This window comes from Belonocnema kinseyi, chromosome 3 (assembly GCF_010883055.1).
Source record: "Belonocnema kinseyi isolate 2016_QV_RU_SX_M_011 chromosome 3, B_treatae_v1, whole genome shotgun sequence".
Classification (NCBI taxonomy): domain Eukaryota; kingdom Metazoa; phylum Arthropoda; class Insecta; order Hymenoptera; family Cynipidae; genus Belonocnema; species Belonocnema kinseyi.
This window is the reverse complement of record NC_046659.1, coordinates 162033674-162048832: the sequence shown is the minus strand read 5'-3', so window position 1 is coordinate 162048832 and position 15159 is coordinate 162033674. Positions and strand designations below refer to the sequence as shown.

General features: G+C 35.7%; 1 protein-coding gene across 1 annotated transcript in view; it reads left to right on the top strand.

The window, feature by feature from the left end:
- The window catches only part of LOC117169695 (transcriptional regulator Myc-B-like), a 33906-nt gene extending 19021 nt beyond the window's left edge, over positions 1 to 14885 (top strand). Inside the window, exons 3-4 of the mRNA XM_033356182.1 lie at positions 7586 to 7612; positions 13405 to 14885. Of these exons, the coding sequence (XP_033212073.1) occupies positions 7586 to 7612; positions 13405 to 14030 (653 nt within the window). The 3' untranslated portion in view covers positions 14031 to 14885. The remainder of the gene's footprint in view (positions 1 to 7585; positions 7613 to 13404) is intronic.
- The last annotated feature ends 274 nt before the right edge of the window (positions 14886 to 15159 follow it).

Sequence of the window (15159 nt, the reverse complement as noted above, 5' to 3'; positions counted from 1 at the left end):
TTTAAATTTTAAGCTTTTTAGTGCTCTTATCTGCTTTTTATTACCGTTTAGCAATTTCACCATTAGATTCACTCTGCAAATACAATAGTTGCGATATATTTCTATTGCATGCAAATAGTCATTTAAAATCCTTTAAATTCCATCTCTTGGGCTTAAAAGAGTGTATGTATGTATGTATAACATTATATGGAAATTAATATAAAAAAGGGAGCGAGTTCTCGCGTCATTGTACCAGCAGCAATAAAGAATCAGAGATTTGCAAATGTGAAAGTAGAGCAAACATTATTTAAATAAGGAATAGATTTAAAGAATATATTGAATACTTATATTTTGAGGAAAATATACGCGATTCGAATTTTGACTTCACGGACTTTTGTTAAGATTTAATACAAAATACTTATCTTGAGGAAAATCTAAGACTATAACATTTATCACTCTATGCAAAGTGTGGAGAATTATAAATGTGCCATTTTTTTGAAACTTGAAACGTACATATATCGGTTCTTCTCAAGCACTGATATTGAGGTACAAACTATTAATTAGCCTTTTTTGATAAACAAATACTAACAAAGGACATTCTCTCAAGTAATTAAATTCTAAAACTTTAAAAAAAGACACTAAATCCGTAGAAAATTTAGAATACATTATTCAACCTAAGAGCAAAGTGTTATATAATAGGTCGTAAGTAATAATTAGGTCGCCTTTAAACCTATCTTTACACGCACGATTATGACAAATCGAAAGTTCATGACATTTCTATCAATTAGAAGTCATACATCTTAAACGGATGCAACAAATCTTTTGACATTGACCCCTTTGATCCCAGACAAAAGTACTGGAGGCTGGAGAGAACTTTAGTCCAGATGAGATTACCAATCGGCTGTGTCAAATCCAAGAGAAAATCTTTGGAAAAAATCCAGAAAAATTTCCTCACCTCACAAGACAATCGTCTCTGAGCCTATCACGACCGATTGTTCCAAGTCCAAAGAAAACATGTGTGCTAAAATTACACATTTGCGACGCTGAAAAGAATAGAGCACATTGCAGAGATTTGTCCTGACATAATCATCACCATCATCATCAGGTGTTCTCGGGCTTTTCCTGTACCCTTAAGCGAGATTAAAGTTTCAAAACAGGATCGTCATGTAATTTATTAATTGTCCCTAGTACGTGTGGAAGGTCATTTTATCAAAAGAAGAACAAAGGAGGATGTTGGGTTGGGGAAATGGGGAGAGGGAGTTGGAAAATTGGGGGGGGGGGAGCCAAAAGTTGTAGCATGTAGGGTCAACGTCGATTCCCAGCAGCACGTGTGGAGACTCGTGCTCACGACCTTGAGGGCCAGGGCGTTGACTTTTGTCTATCTCTCTCACTCTCCCTTATATTATTATACGAAACCACGAAAAGTACGTCGGCACCGATCGAACGAGGGTTTCTTGTCCGTTGGGATAGGGGCGTCGCGTCGCCCTTCGTCTTTACATACGTGTGGTATCGACCCCTTCAACACACCTAAACCGCAAAATTTTACTAGCCTTTGTTCAGGCATATTGAAGACGTACATTTGGTATTAGGCAACATTGCCAACATTTTCATGAAACCACACACTATCGGGAGAGTAGGGGTCATTGAGCAAGAGCAGAGATTTCGGGAGATCAGGGTCTTGGCGTTCATTAAACAGAAAAAATTTCGGAGGTTTTAATCTCCCTGATATAACCGTTCTCTGATAGTCATGCTTAAAAAAAATTGCAGAAGGACCGATAAGAGCCTTTTGAGACTTTTTCAAGAGATTATAAATCTCACCTTGAAATTGGCTCACATTTTTTTGACTATAAAAACCTGGAAATCTTGAATTTTTCATGAGAACCGTACGTTTTATTTATTTTTTTATTCTTTGCTTACAGTCCATTTGTATGATTGAAATAGAGTGTATTATGCATATATCGAGGAAAACAGAGCGTTTTTTTTTCCGAGCGCGATATTTCCAGACCGAAGAAATAGCATTAGAAAACAAGTTGGATGTAAAGCTCAAAACTATATTATTCATTCATTTGACGAATTCAGTAGTAAACATCGTACTAATATTGTTCTGAAGATACCAAAGTGAGAATAGTCATCCATTCCAACATGATTTTATATACATTTTTCTGGCTCAAGTAAGAGAATATCATTATCATTGTTTAAGACGGAAAGTGAATGAGTTACATTAATTTGATTCGTTGGTGATGGTAAAAGTGTCGTAATGTGCCGAGAGAGAGAGAGAGAGAGAGGGAGAGAGAGGATCGGCTTCTTCATCAATCAACATAGAAAGCACATTATTATCGTGATTAATTTTGTTGGACAAATTTCAATTTACGAAACGACTCTATTAAAAAGATTTTAAAAAGCATTTCTGAAATTGCTGCCAACGAGGGTATATTTGACTTGTGCTTTGAAATACAAAACGCTATGAGGATAACAGAAAAGAATGTGTTTCACTAAAAAGGCTTTGAGAAGTGAATTTTTGATGAAAAATGAATAAAAGTAGTAAAATAATGCAAAGGTGAAGTGTCACTGATCTAGGGTGGGGGAAGTAAATCTAGTAGCATTTCCATATAGGAATGGGATCCTAAGAAGGAAAGCGGGGGATGACTGCCTTTCAGTTTGAGTCATACAGCACGTGATGGCACGTTCTTCCTGGTCGTTCATTTCTCCGTACAGACCATAGAGACGTAAATCCCATCAAAGCCCACGCGGCTCGCCTTCCTCTGGCTTAGAAACCCATTCCAGTTACGAAAGTGATTATGAACCTACCTTCATACATAGACTTTAGTACAGTACAGTATAGTATAGTGTGTACTGCATGCCGCGCGAAACACCTACGTCCTGTACACAGTTTGAAATCATTTCTGCACCCACACAAGGTGTATTGAGCTCGACATCTTTGAATGCGATATTGATTTTGCCGCTTATTGACAAACAAAAAAACGTGCAACTGTATTGAGTCTGGAAATTGATTCACACAGAAAATGCCGATTGTTCTGACGCCCTGTGATCGAAATGTTATTGTAGCGAACTAGCAGAGAGAAATGCAATAAGAGTGAAAAGAGAAAAACAGGACTGCATTCAAGTTTCGAGATATAAAATCTAGAAAGAGTTTGTTGAGAAAGGATTTTTACCGATTCAAAATACATAGATATCTCCCGATTAAATAAAGATGTAATCTGCATAAATCAAATGAACGTAGCAACATCCTTTCAAAGATCTTTAGAGCCTGAAGACGCTTGCAGTTTCAGATTAATGAACCGTGCTAGTTTCACGGCAAAATGTCGAGAAAGCGGAATACCTACGATTTCTTTTTGACACTCGACAAAAACCCATTACGTTGCATTTTCGTGCAATGAAACAGTTAGACGCGCAATTATTCCCCCTTTTCTCCTTCTGTCTCGCGAACTTTGCCAATAAAATCATAGATATCAAATCGTTCCCTGTGCGCAGCACTCAATTTGCAATAATCATACTCCTGATTTTGGAAGATAGGCGAAAGTAACATGCGAGTTGGAAGAAAAAAGGAGGATAGGAATCGATCGGAGGATCTAAACCCGGTCGACATTTCAGAACCAGGTTTTGCGAACCTGAAGTTTCAGCGCTCGGAATTCTGATTCCTAGATCAAACGCCCGCGTGCCCTGTTCTTTGAACGCTGACCTTGTAATTTTCGATGGCGTTTTTTTTTAGATTTCTGGGTCATTTATCATTCATCATCATCACCATCGCCATCGCGGGCGAGGCACCACGCGAATAGGAAAAGCAGTTTGGGGGTCTGGCAAATTTGATGTGAATTGTAACTCGTCATATTTTTCAAGTCTGCATTCCTTCATCACTCCTTGCTCATTTCAGAAACTCATTTAAAATATCCTTTCAAGCTTGCGCGCTTCTTTATTAATTGCTGACAATCTTATGTTTATAAAATCAGAGAGACCATCGAAGGGGAAACTATGTACTCTCTAAGTTACTAACTGAATTTGAATAGCCGGTTTAAAATAATTAGTTTATCAGACTAATATTACTAAATTTTTAAATTCCCAAATTCATTGGCGCAGATCCACCAGTAATAATTAAATGTAACTGGAATATCCCAAGTGTTAACGTTTTTAGCTGCATTCATCCGTTCTAACAGTAAAGTCTCTCCCACGCTGCTGAACATAATGAATGAACGTATGAATGAAAATTGCGTCATCATGGGGATGCAGTTTAACGTGTAGTCCCGTTAAAGTCGAAATCACGTTGAGAGCTGTGTCATTAAGTTAATTACTTCCTGTGTGCTTGAAACGGAACGACTTACCGGCACGCGCACATGTCCCAGAGGGTTCAAAAGTTTTATCTTTATCTTCAGGTTATATCTTGATAGGACTCGCGATAACCCAAGAATAAGTTCCAATCGATCGCGTGATCTGCCGAAGCGTTCCTCAGTAATTACCTCGGACTGGTGCACTTTAAGCTGCCGTTTTCCTCATATCGAGAAGGCGCAAAAACTACTAACAATATTGGACAATCAAGGAAAAAACCTTGTTGCACAATTCAAATAGCGTCCTCGATTCTCTCAGACAAGTTTTTCCCTATAGATCGCTTATAACTTGGTGTAATTAATCCTGAGTGTGCAGCCCTGCTAAATAAGTCTTTGCTGTGGCTGTATCAAGGCTAGAAAAAAGTTAAGAGATAGTCTCTTGATTCGATCTGGGAAAATCCTTAAGTATTTCCTTATAACTATTAGTGATGCACTTCAAGTCAAGAATATCCTTATCTTGTTTCATATCGCTCGTAAATACTTAGACCATGGTCATTCGAATAATTGTTTCGAGATTCTTGGTTTTTAACAAAATAAGATCGATATTGTTCCTGAAGTTTTTTGTTCTTGGCTCGCTCGAGTGCAACACTATTGTCGATTTATTTGAGAATCATCTATTGAGATTCGGGAATACTTGCGCGTACAGAAGCACTCGTAAATTCGAAAAACGTATACTTGAGGAGTCAAATCGCAAACACAAATGTAGGCAGTGCGCACATGTGCGACAGTGGTTGCATTTTTGTTTTGGACGTGCTGTGGAATTTGCATCAGGAACGGAATCGTGAAAGGTGCGGTTCTTGAAGGAATACCGCGAAAAGATGATCGTAGACGAGACAAGAGTCATTCATTCAGTCCTGGCTAGTTATTCAGGAATTCCCGAGAGAACGCGGAATCAATTAAAAGAGTTGCTACATGACCTGGAAGAGTCATTGAATTTGGAGAAAGTTCTGGAAAACCTGGAAACGTCATTGTACACTTAAATTGGCAGGATTTTTTTAAAAGGATGACCTGGAAATCCTGGAAAACCTGGAACCATGTACTATCAGTTAGGAAATTTTGAAGTCGGACTGCTGTAGCATAGCATCTTTGACATGCTCAACATCGTGAAACAGGTTTTTCTCGATTAATCTGGACTGGCTGAAAAGCAGACGTAACTTTGTGCAATCAATTGGCGATTTAGCTTAGCTTTTACCGGTACGACGAGTTTCAAGGAATTCTAGCGAGTCACGCTTTACTCAGAATATCTTTCCATTAACTATATCTTTTTGCAATTATGCGGCGCTTGGAATTATCGTCTCTTCTGTCTTCTGTCTTCTGTTGTCGACGCCAGTCTAGCAAATGCATATTATCCACAATGTAGAAACGTCCATGCTGAGAATAATCGCCTCTCCGATAGGGAATATGCTTATCTATAGTGTTGGCGATTTCGCAAAAAAAAGGGGAAAAAACATTCCCACGAGAGCTGTATACGAGCTGTTTACGAGAGCTGTATCGAGCGCATATCCGGTCGGACGATCGTTACAACGTTATTTTCAATGCTCCTCAATCCTCTTCACGACAGCGATATTCGCATATTCGTCCACAAACCGATTTCGGGGGCGATAAACGCGCTTTTAAGATCGCTTGAACCTTCACTATCGTGTGCGAAAACCTTGTATGTAACCAGTCTCTATGTATACTTGTAGAGTTTTTATACTTTTGCATAACTGTGGCAAGAGTTTTTCAATCTTTACGATTTTCACCCAAATTCCCCAATAGAGCGTTTCCACCTCTCGAATCAAAAATCTCACTCTGAGCGAAGAAATACATACTGTCCTTGAATTTACCGACATTAATAATAGATTTAAGCTCAGTTGATTCAGTCACTTTTAGTCACCTTTCTAAGGTATTGTAGTCACTTTTGTTCCAATAAATTCAAGAATAGGACCCAATTTTCTTCAATTAAATTTTTTTTTTTTTAATTTAAACCATTTTGTTCCATTCATTTGAATTATTTTTAATTCATCTTTAATTCCTGTGACTTTAATCGAATTCTTTTGAATTCCCTTCAATTATTTCTAAATTCAGTTTAGTTTTACTGAAATTAATGAAATTTTTCAGATTTTTGACTATTAATTGGAATTTATTTCGTGTTGACCCTAAATCTTATTACCTTATCCTGAACTGTTTTAAACTCGCTTTGTACTCGAATTGTAGTTAATTTATTGGTCTTTTTTTTATATATTTTTTTATTCACAATTTTGATCGTAGGACCGAGAATGACAGTCAATATATATTTATCGCGGGAATTTTACCAATTATAAAAAGACAAATATTTTCAGTTTTTTTTTAAATATCACAAATTTCATATTACTTGGATATTTAAATTTATACAAAGATAGCGACGGGTGGTATGGTTATTTCTGTTCGTTTATTACAAGTGCGTCTGATGCCACTGTAGCCGCCCAGAGACAAGAAAATGAATTATGCAATTTATGAAGATTATAACAAAAATTTCAACATGGTAAAATGAAATTTGGGATTTAAACGAGGTTCTTCGCATAAAAGTTCATTAGGTGATGTACGTTCTTTTCCAGCATGGGCTTACGATTTAATTATTACATGTGTATTGCTTTCAGAAATTTCAATTTATTTAGAGTTCATTTTATTTTATATAAAAATTTCAAATACAAGTCAATTCAACTCTTATGAAATTAACTTTTACGACATTACACGAGCAATAAGTTTAAGATTATAAATATTTTAAAAAAAAATCGTGTGGAAAAAGTTGGCAACTAAACTGAAGAGCCCACCATGTACAAAAAAATATTATCTATGGGCTAAAAAAAATTAATTCCAATGTCTTCATTTTCGTAATTTTTTTAATTGGGGGGAAAAAATTCATGTGAGGATCGGTAATACGTGACCTCAAGTCTAAATCTAAAATATCTCTCTGGTCTCCTTAGAACTCGCCTAATTTATTATATTTGGCATTCCACGTGACATATATATATAGTTTTTTGCTCAGATTTATTCGTATGGGAAAGGAATCTTTTTAGAAATTAGTGCGTCAAATTTCTTCCGTTTCCGCTCCAAAGCCCCCCCCCCCACCATCAAAAGTATCTAACCAAATCTCCGAAAGGAGTGTTCTATTTTAGAGTATTTAATTTTTTATTTTGTTGTAAATTGTATCATAATAATAGATTTTAATGTTTACAATATAGCATAGTTCCTGGAGATGTATATGACATATTACAATAATTTTATTTTATTTTTTTTGTTTATAGGAGAGACCGGGTCTAGTTCTGATACTGGTAAGTTTTCACAAAGATTATTACATTTGTAGACTAAAAAGTTACTAAGCGAGAAAACTTCAAATTTGAATAAACATATCTTGATTTAAAAATTAAAAATAAACATTTTTATTGATCGCTTACTAATTTTGAATTAGAGGCATACTCAGAAAACCGTTTCAATTATTGAACAATATCTTGAGAAAGAAGAAAATCGCTTTAAATTGAAGAAAAAGTTTCGAGTGGAACAAACAAAACCATTTCTTTGACGTCAAGTTTCTCGCAAATTTAAGTCTATGAAATGTGAAAACTAGACCCGGATATTTGGGTGAGAAGGACATTTTTTCTAGAGCAATTTATTATTACATAAAGTTTAGTCATAAATGATTGTTGTTCCTACAGTATTTTTCAAAAACAATATTCTTAGTTTTTTTTAACGCTATAAATACGAAATTGCGAGATGGCTATTTGCTCCATTTAAAGTCTAAAGATACAAAAGTTTTGTTAGAGGCACTAAAAAGATAGATCGTTATTCGATAAGAAAGATAAACGATCTCTGTCGTAAGTTGTGCTGCACACTTACTAAGTTTTCAATCTTATCCGAATAATTGATTATGTATCTATCTATTGTGTTTTATTTGAATTAGTGGTAAATATATTTATTGAATAATAAATTGACACATGCATTAAAAAAACTTTAAATGCATGAGAGAGGAAAGAGAGACGGAGAGAGATTTACATGAAATTTATTTCCGTCGACCCTAAAGTTGGACGACCTCATAACCGATTAAATCGAAATGACGCAATTTGTGTGAGGAAAGGGGGTTGTGAGGTGGGGGGGGGGGGGGGGGGGGGGGGGGAGACATGGTATCAGGGCAGGGCATGGCAGGGGTGGCAAAAAAAATGAGCAAGGGTAAATTGTGTGAGTTTTAGGCTGGAATTAAGCAGCGCGCCGGTGGCGACGGCGCTTTTGTTCAATACGATTTTCATCCACTTGTCGAGGGAATTACAGATGTTTAATTTTCGGAAACGCCCACGGCATTAGATATAACACGATGAGGTTCGGTGCGTAGCCACGTGGCCCAAAGAGCCATACGGAGGCTCAAGGCCACGCAGCATATTTTTGCTACTAGTGGATGTGTACATGGATTTATGCGTCACACCGCGGCCTAAAAGAGTCACTGACATTTACAGCTAATTAATTCATCTACAATAGAATAGAATTAAATATGCAATAATAAATTCAAATTGTAAAATATGCACAAGGGTGTGCACGCGCACACCCATTTGTGTGTGTCGTGTTTATATCGAGTATAAGAAAATTTTAAAGGAAATTAAAATTAAAATTTGCTATTATTATACACATTAAATATTAAAGAGCGTTCAATTGAAAATATTACGAATTGAAGAATTTTAAATTCCAAATAATTAACATTAAAGAATTTTCAGTTGTAAATCTTCAAAATTGAAATAAAATTAGAATTAACGAAAATACAGGTGCGCGAGCGCACCTGTGTGTGCATGTGCGTGTCTAGAATAGAATAAAAATTTAAAACATGCGCAGTTGCGCGCCTTTGTCTCATTTTCTATTATATTATACACAATAAATATTGAAGAGTCTTCAATTGCAAATATTCGAAATGAAAGAATTTTAAATTGTAAGTCGTAGCAATTAAAGAGTTTTTAATTGTAGATCTTCAAAGTTGAATAAAATGATAAATTAAAAATTAAAATTTGAGCACCTATGAGAAATGTGTGTTTATATAGATTAGAATAGAATAATAATAAAATAAAAATTTAAAACACAAGTAGATGCGCGCGCTCCTGTATATAAAATACTATAGAAAAGAAATGAAAATCACGAATGAAGCAGGTGTGCGCGCGCATATAAATCATCCAAATTAATTATTTTTCAATTCTGTATTTTTCAAATTCCAGATTTTTCAATTGTTAATTATGAAAATTGTTCAATCAGAAATCTTTAACCTTTAAAATTGAAGAGTTTGTCATTTTGCAAGTCAGCAATTAAATATTATGCAAATTTGAAGTTTTACCATTGAAAATTTTGTAATTTTTATGATTTGTAGAAGAAATTTCTTTCATTTGGAAGATGTAGAATTGAAAACTTAAAACTTGAACTATTAAAAAAAAGTTGTATCCTTTTAAATTATGCTAATAAATATTTAAAGGTTCAATACTATTTTTAGCACAACAATTATATGAATTAAACATTTAAACTCAAAGCTTTAAAAAAATCTGCCCGCTCAGACTTTATCGTATAAGGAAACGTCACAGTAATCGTGACCTTAGTCCCAGTAGTCGTTGTGTCAATTTTCTTACTTTTTATTTCAACTGAATAAATTTAATTTCTATTTTCTGTTATAAAGTGTTCAAAATAAGTTAGTTTCGTCATTGAATCTTACTTTTAACATATTTTTTAAAACAATACATCTAAATTATAACCAAGCTTCACGAATTCTGGGACCGTAGCAATGACTGGAACATTTCTCTTAACTTTTTTTTCGTACTCTGGGGCTCCTGAAAAGTAGAGGTTCAAAGAAATCCGCGAGTGTCAGTTTTCACATAAAACTAATACCTCTCATTATGATGAGAATCTAAAAAGTTAAACTAAACATTCTATCATTATCATTCTAAGCTATGCGATCATAATACAAAATTTAACCATGTTCAACTCACTGAAAATGTTTAAATAAAAAAAAAATTCCTCCCTTTCAGCTCAAAAACACTGTTAAAAATAAAGAATGACCCTCTTCCAATTTAGAGAAAAAATCATCCTCCCTTTTCTTAAGAAAAATTTGAAAATTACGGCACCCTCCCCCTCTTCTACTAAATTAAAATAGTATCCAAAATGTAAAAAATAAAAAAATGCCGGGTTCCAATCACAAAAAAAAAGAGTTATAGAAAAAAATTTCCTTTCATGCAGTTTAAAAATCTTAAGTATATAAAATTTTCCTCTTTCAATTCAGAAAATGATTGAAAAAAATTCTTGTCGTTCACCATAAGAAGAATGTGGAAAATAAAGAAAATCAATGAAAAATGAAAATATTAATCAGAATGAAGATGGTGACAAGATCTACGATCGTTTCCGGAGAATTATTAATAAATCATCATAAATGCAATAATTGTCTAGAATCTTTAGTAATCTTTCATCACCATCTTCATATACATTACACTTGCTAGACGTAAACAACACGAAGGATTTTCCACCTTATCCGTTCTATCCAGAAGCAACTTAATAATTGATTAATTGTATTTGTCAATTAATAAGCTTTTCTATTAAAAACTTTTAAAATATTATATTAACAGAATTATAAATCACCAAAACAGATGGTAGTTGAGAAATATTTATCTTGATAAATGTGACTGCCAAGAATAAACTCTGATTTATATTGATATTATTTAAAATAATTTTTCATTCGTAAAATAGCAGTACACTATTTTTATATCACAGGTTTTGAAGCTCTTTCTGCCAAACATTCTTTCTGTCGATTTTTAACTTCAAGTGTAACATCTATTTCGTCATAATTTTAAAATAGAGCGTAAAGAAAGAAAGGATTTTTACCCTTTCCGAGAATAAATACAATTCGTTATTATGGATTTTTAAATGGTTAATCTTTTTTAATATTAGAATATAAAAATCCAGGAAGGTAGTATAAAATAAAATATTATTAATAAAATAAAAATGTTTAGCCCACTAGGCGCGCGCGCGCGCGCATCTTGGCCTATCAGCTACAAGATTTGTGTTGATATTATTTTTAAAAATAGGATCGAAGGGCGCAATAGTGTAGAAAAAGGGGGGGTTTAAGAAAGAATGCAGTTGATTAAACATTTCCTCTTTTACATATAAAAGTGGAACCAAGGTTCTATAGTACATTATAGTATAGCGTTTACTACGTATTAATTTTAACAGGAAATACATGTTTTTAATTTTGTTAATCAATGAATGTGAAAAGCTGCTGCGTTATTCGTCACTCACGTGTATATAATTATATATATATATAGCTTCGTAAATAGCAGCTGCTAATAAACAGTGTCCGCGTAGAGGTGAATGTCCTTGAGAAAATGCTCGTTCAGTATGAATGATGTGTCCCGTAGTACTGACAATAAACAAATTAATAGTGTGGTCGATTTTTATTTATTAGAGATTTTAATTAATTCAAGAGTAAAACAACTTTGTCTTCTATATCTTTCTTTTTTTTCACCAAATTTATCATTACTCAAATATACTATATATTGACACTTTTTGAACATTTCCTTTAACAGTGCAACTGATGCCACTATTTTCTCAAATTGTTCACTAATGTAACTGTTCTTTTTTTACTTTGCCTTTTTAAACATATTTGAAAACTTCTTCTCCAGATTCTAGTTCTGGGGTTGAATTCTAGGGGAGTTGAAAGCCGTTCCTTAACCCTTAACTGGCTCTATGAGTAAAAAATACTCCAACAAATTTTTGAGCTCGAATTAACCGACTCAATTCGATCAAATGAAGGTTGAAAGCTATTCATATCTTATCTACAATGGGTCAAGAGGTTTTAATCCTGTTATCTGGAGTGATCTACCGTTGCTTTTCTATTTTTTTTCCCGGGCTCGCATGTTTTTGTGTTGTTTTTCAAGCTGCGGGCAAGTTTTGTATCTAAAGTGTTTGGAATCGCAAGCCGAACATTGATGTGCTTGCAAGAATTTTAAATAGTTTATTGCAAAAATTTTCTGAATGTTAGTAATCGATACGCGGTCCTCACCTTCGTCTTTACATCCATCTGCAGAGTGTAGACGATAATAGCAAAGATGCCGTGCAAGCAGCCACAAAAAACTTTTTACAGGCACATACACTTAACTGCACACACTCTGACATGTGTTTCACTGGCCTTTTCTAGGAGTAAACTGAGCCGTTGTGAGAAAATGCACGGATTTCCCACAAGACGCCATAACCAGTTAACAGGTTTAGACCGCAGACCCTTCAAATGGACCATGTGCCATGTTACTTAAATTACACGAATGGTTCTAAAACCGATTCCACTTTAAAAAACACATCTTAATCTACATTAGATATTTTTGTGTGTGCTAAAATATACAATAGCGACTGCGCAAAACGCGTTTGAACACGTGTGGGTGAAAAACTCCACAGAAAAAGCGGGGAGTTTTCTAAAGTTCCGACTCAAATAAAAGTTGGTATCATTTAGAACTTGGGTTACAATGGATACGTGTATAGAGACAAAAGGGTTCCTTTCGAGCGTACTTTAAAAGAACATGAATGCGCATTCACAAGCCAACAGTTCCCAAAGTTGGGAATCGTTGACAACTTTTCTAGATAACCTGCAGCAAATGATATTTTTCAAGTAATTATATCCATTTTAATTGTGGTAGTATTTCTTACTTTAATTATCTTCATTAAATTATGTTCGTAAGCGTTCGTTTATGTGTGCTTAAGGGTAAAAATGATGCTATTAATTAAACAAATTGTCGAAGTGGGCAAAGCGAAATACAGGTTCTTTATATAAATAGGCTCAATGCCTATTGGGATCATTTAGAACACCAACTGAAGTATCATTTAGATTTTAGATCTTGTTTATCGTTCTGGGTTCCTTTTCAGCAAGTTGGGTTCATTTTTGCTGCAGCTCCTTCGGAACCAAAAATGGTTTCGAACGGAAACCCCAGTTTTTCTGTGACCCGTTGTGTCATTTGTGCAATAAAAAGGAGTAGGGCCAGTCAATGGTTGAATTGAATTTAAAAAAAAATAGTAATCCTTGAGTGAGACTAGTGGCTAATCGCGTGATGACTCTTGTATGTTACAGAGGAAGAAATAGACGTAGTCTCCTATGATAAGCCAAGCAGACAGCCGATAGTTCTTCCCACCTTTCCTAGTCCTGCGGATCAGCATCAACTCCAGCACACGGTAAAGACAGCTTTTAAAGAGAAGCCCTCAAGGCCGCGAGGCCGGCCTCCTTTAGCCGCCAATGCCCGTAAACGTGCCGCAGCTGCTGCATCGTCTTCGCCCACGGTTGCCAGCCCAACCAAGCGTCCAAAACGTAGTAAAACTTATCAGAAGCGGAGTAAATACAGTGACATTGGTGACATACCAATTCTTCCAACCAGTGGCATCAAGTGCATTCCACCTTCGAGAAGTTCCTCCGACGATGAGCCGGACACGGAAAAGAGGAGTTTGCACAACAACATGGAACGGCAGAGGAGGATAGATCTGAGAAAAGCTTTTGAAGACTTGAGGCTTCTCGTGCCGGCTGTTGAACGCAATGAGAAAGCACCCAAGGTTTCGATTTTGAGGCAGGCGGCCGCCTACTGTGATAAAATGACCAAGGAGGATCAAGTCTACATCATGCAGGTCACGGAACTTCAGAGTCGACAGGAGAGGCTGCGAGCGAGACTTAGTCAACTTAGAAAAGACTTTGCCAACTCTCGCTGAACCGGGGAGTTACTGTAATCCTTTAGCTTTAAATTAAAGGACGTTGAGTGGATAATGATGCGATTGGTTCAACTTTGGTGGAAAAAAAGAGGAAGAAAAAATTTCAGCTCTGGCATGGTATGTCCATGGTATGTCGCGAGATTTGTACGCGTTGTTGTGAGTTTGCGGCTGGACCGTCACCACACACGCCTCTTGACCGATCCGGACACCATTCTGTAAATTTTGTTATGCACGGTGTACTCTGTCGGGAAGTTGGCTCTCAGTTTCTATTTCTTTTAAGTGTAAAAAAAAGGAGAGACACCTCCCGACAGCGGAGTACGCTCAAGTTATTGAGACTCATTTGGATAACTCTTAGAATTGTAGCAGATACAATTTTTTAACGTGCACGGTTATTACGTGTGTACGAAAAACGAGAAAGTGGTTACTTGCGAGAAATTTCTTTGGACTTTTCTGGGTTTTCTTCACTCGACAAAGATCCAAGTCTAAGGAGAGGTCGAGAGATGCGGGACGCCAATTCGAGCGGGACTTTTGCAGGGTGAAAGTCGATCAAAATCCATTAGATAGGTACATTTTCTTTTGATTCCATGGACCAGAGTTTCCGAGATATCGAGATATCGATTTGATCAGATCTCGATGTCTCGCTGACTGCGGCCCACATGATCTGAAGGAAAATATCCATCTAGCAATTTTTAAAGCACCCTTGTCCTCGGAGGGTGGTCCAGCGGCGTTTCTGCACCTCGCCATCTCTCTCAAGTTCCGAATTTTACTTGTTGAACTTTAAAAAACGAATTCGTGCTCGAGTGAATTCAGCGACAAAATTGTAACGATGAGTAGTAGTGAGTTAACCTAAAAAAAGGTTTTCTAGTAGTTTTACAGGCCTAACGAAGAAGAAATACTGTAGAGAAACTGCGAGCTCGTAACACGCAGTTGGCAGAATTTTCGCTTGCATATATTATATGTAGATAGGTACAAAGTTGATAAGGATTATTTTGTATTCAAGTTTCTTCTCTTGGAGTTATTATCGCTGCGCGACTTATAATCTCCGGTAGTCTGATTTATAGAAAGAAAGTATACTAAGGAAGAAAGGCGCAAAGTTAGAACAGATTGAGTCAACTAGATAGGCCAACAA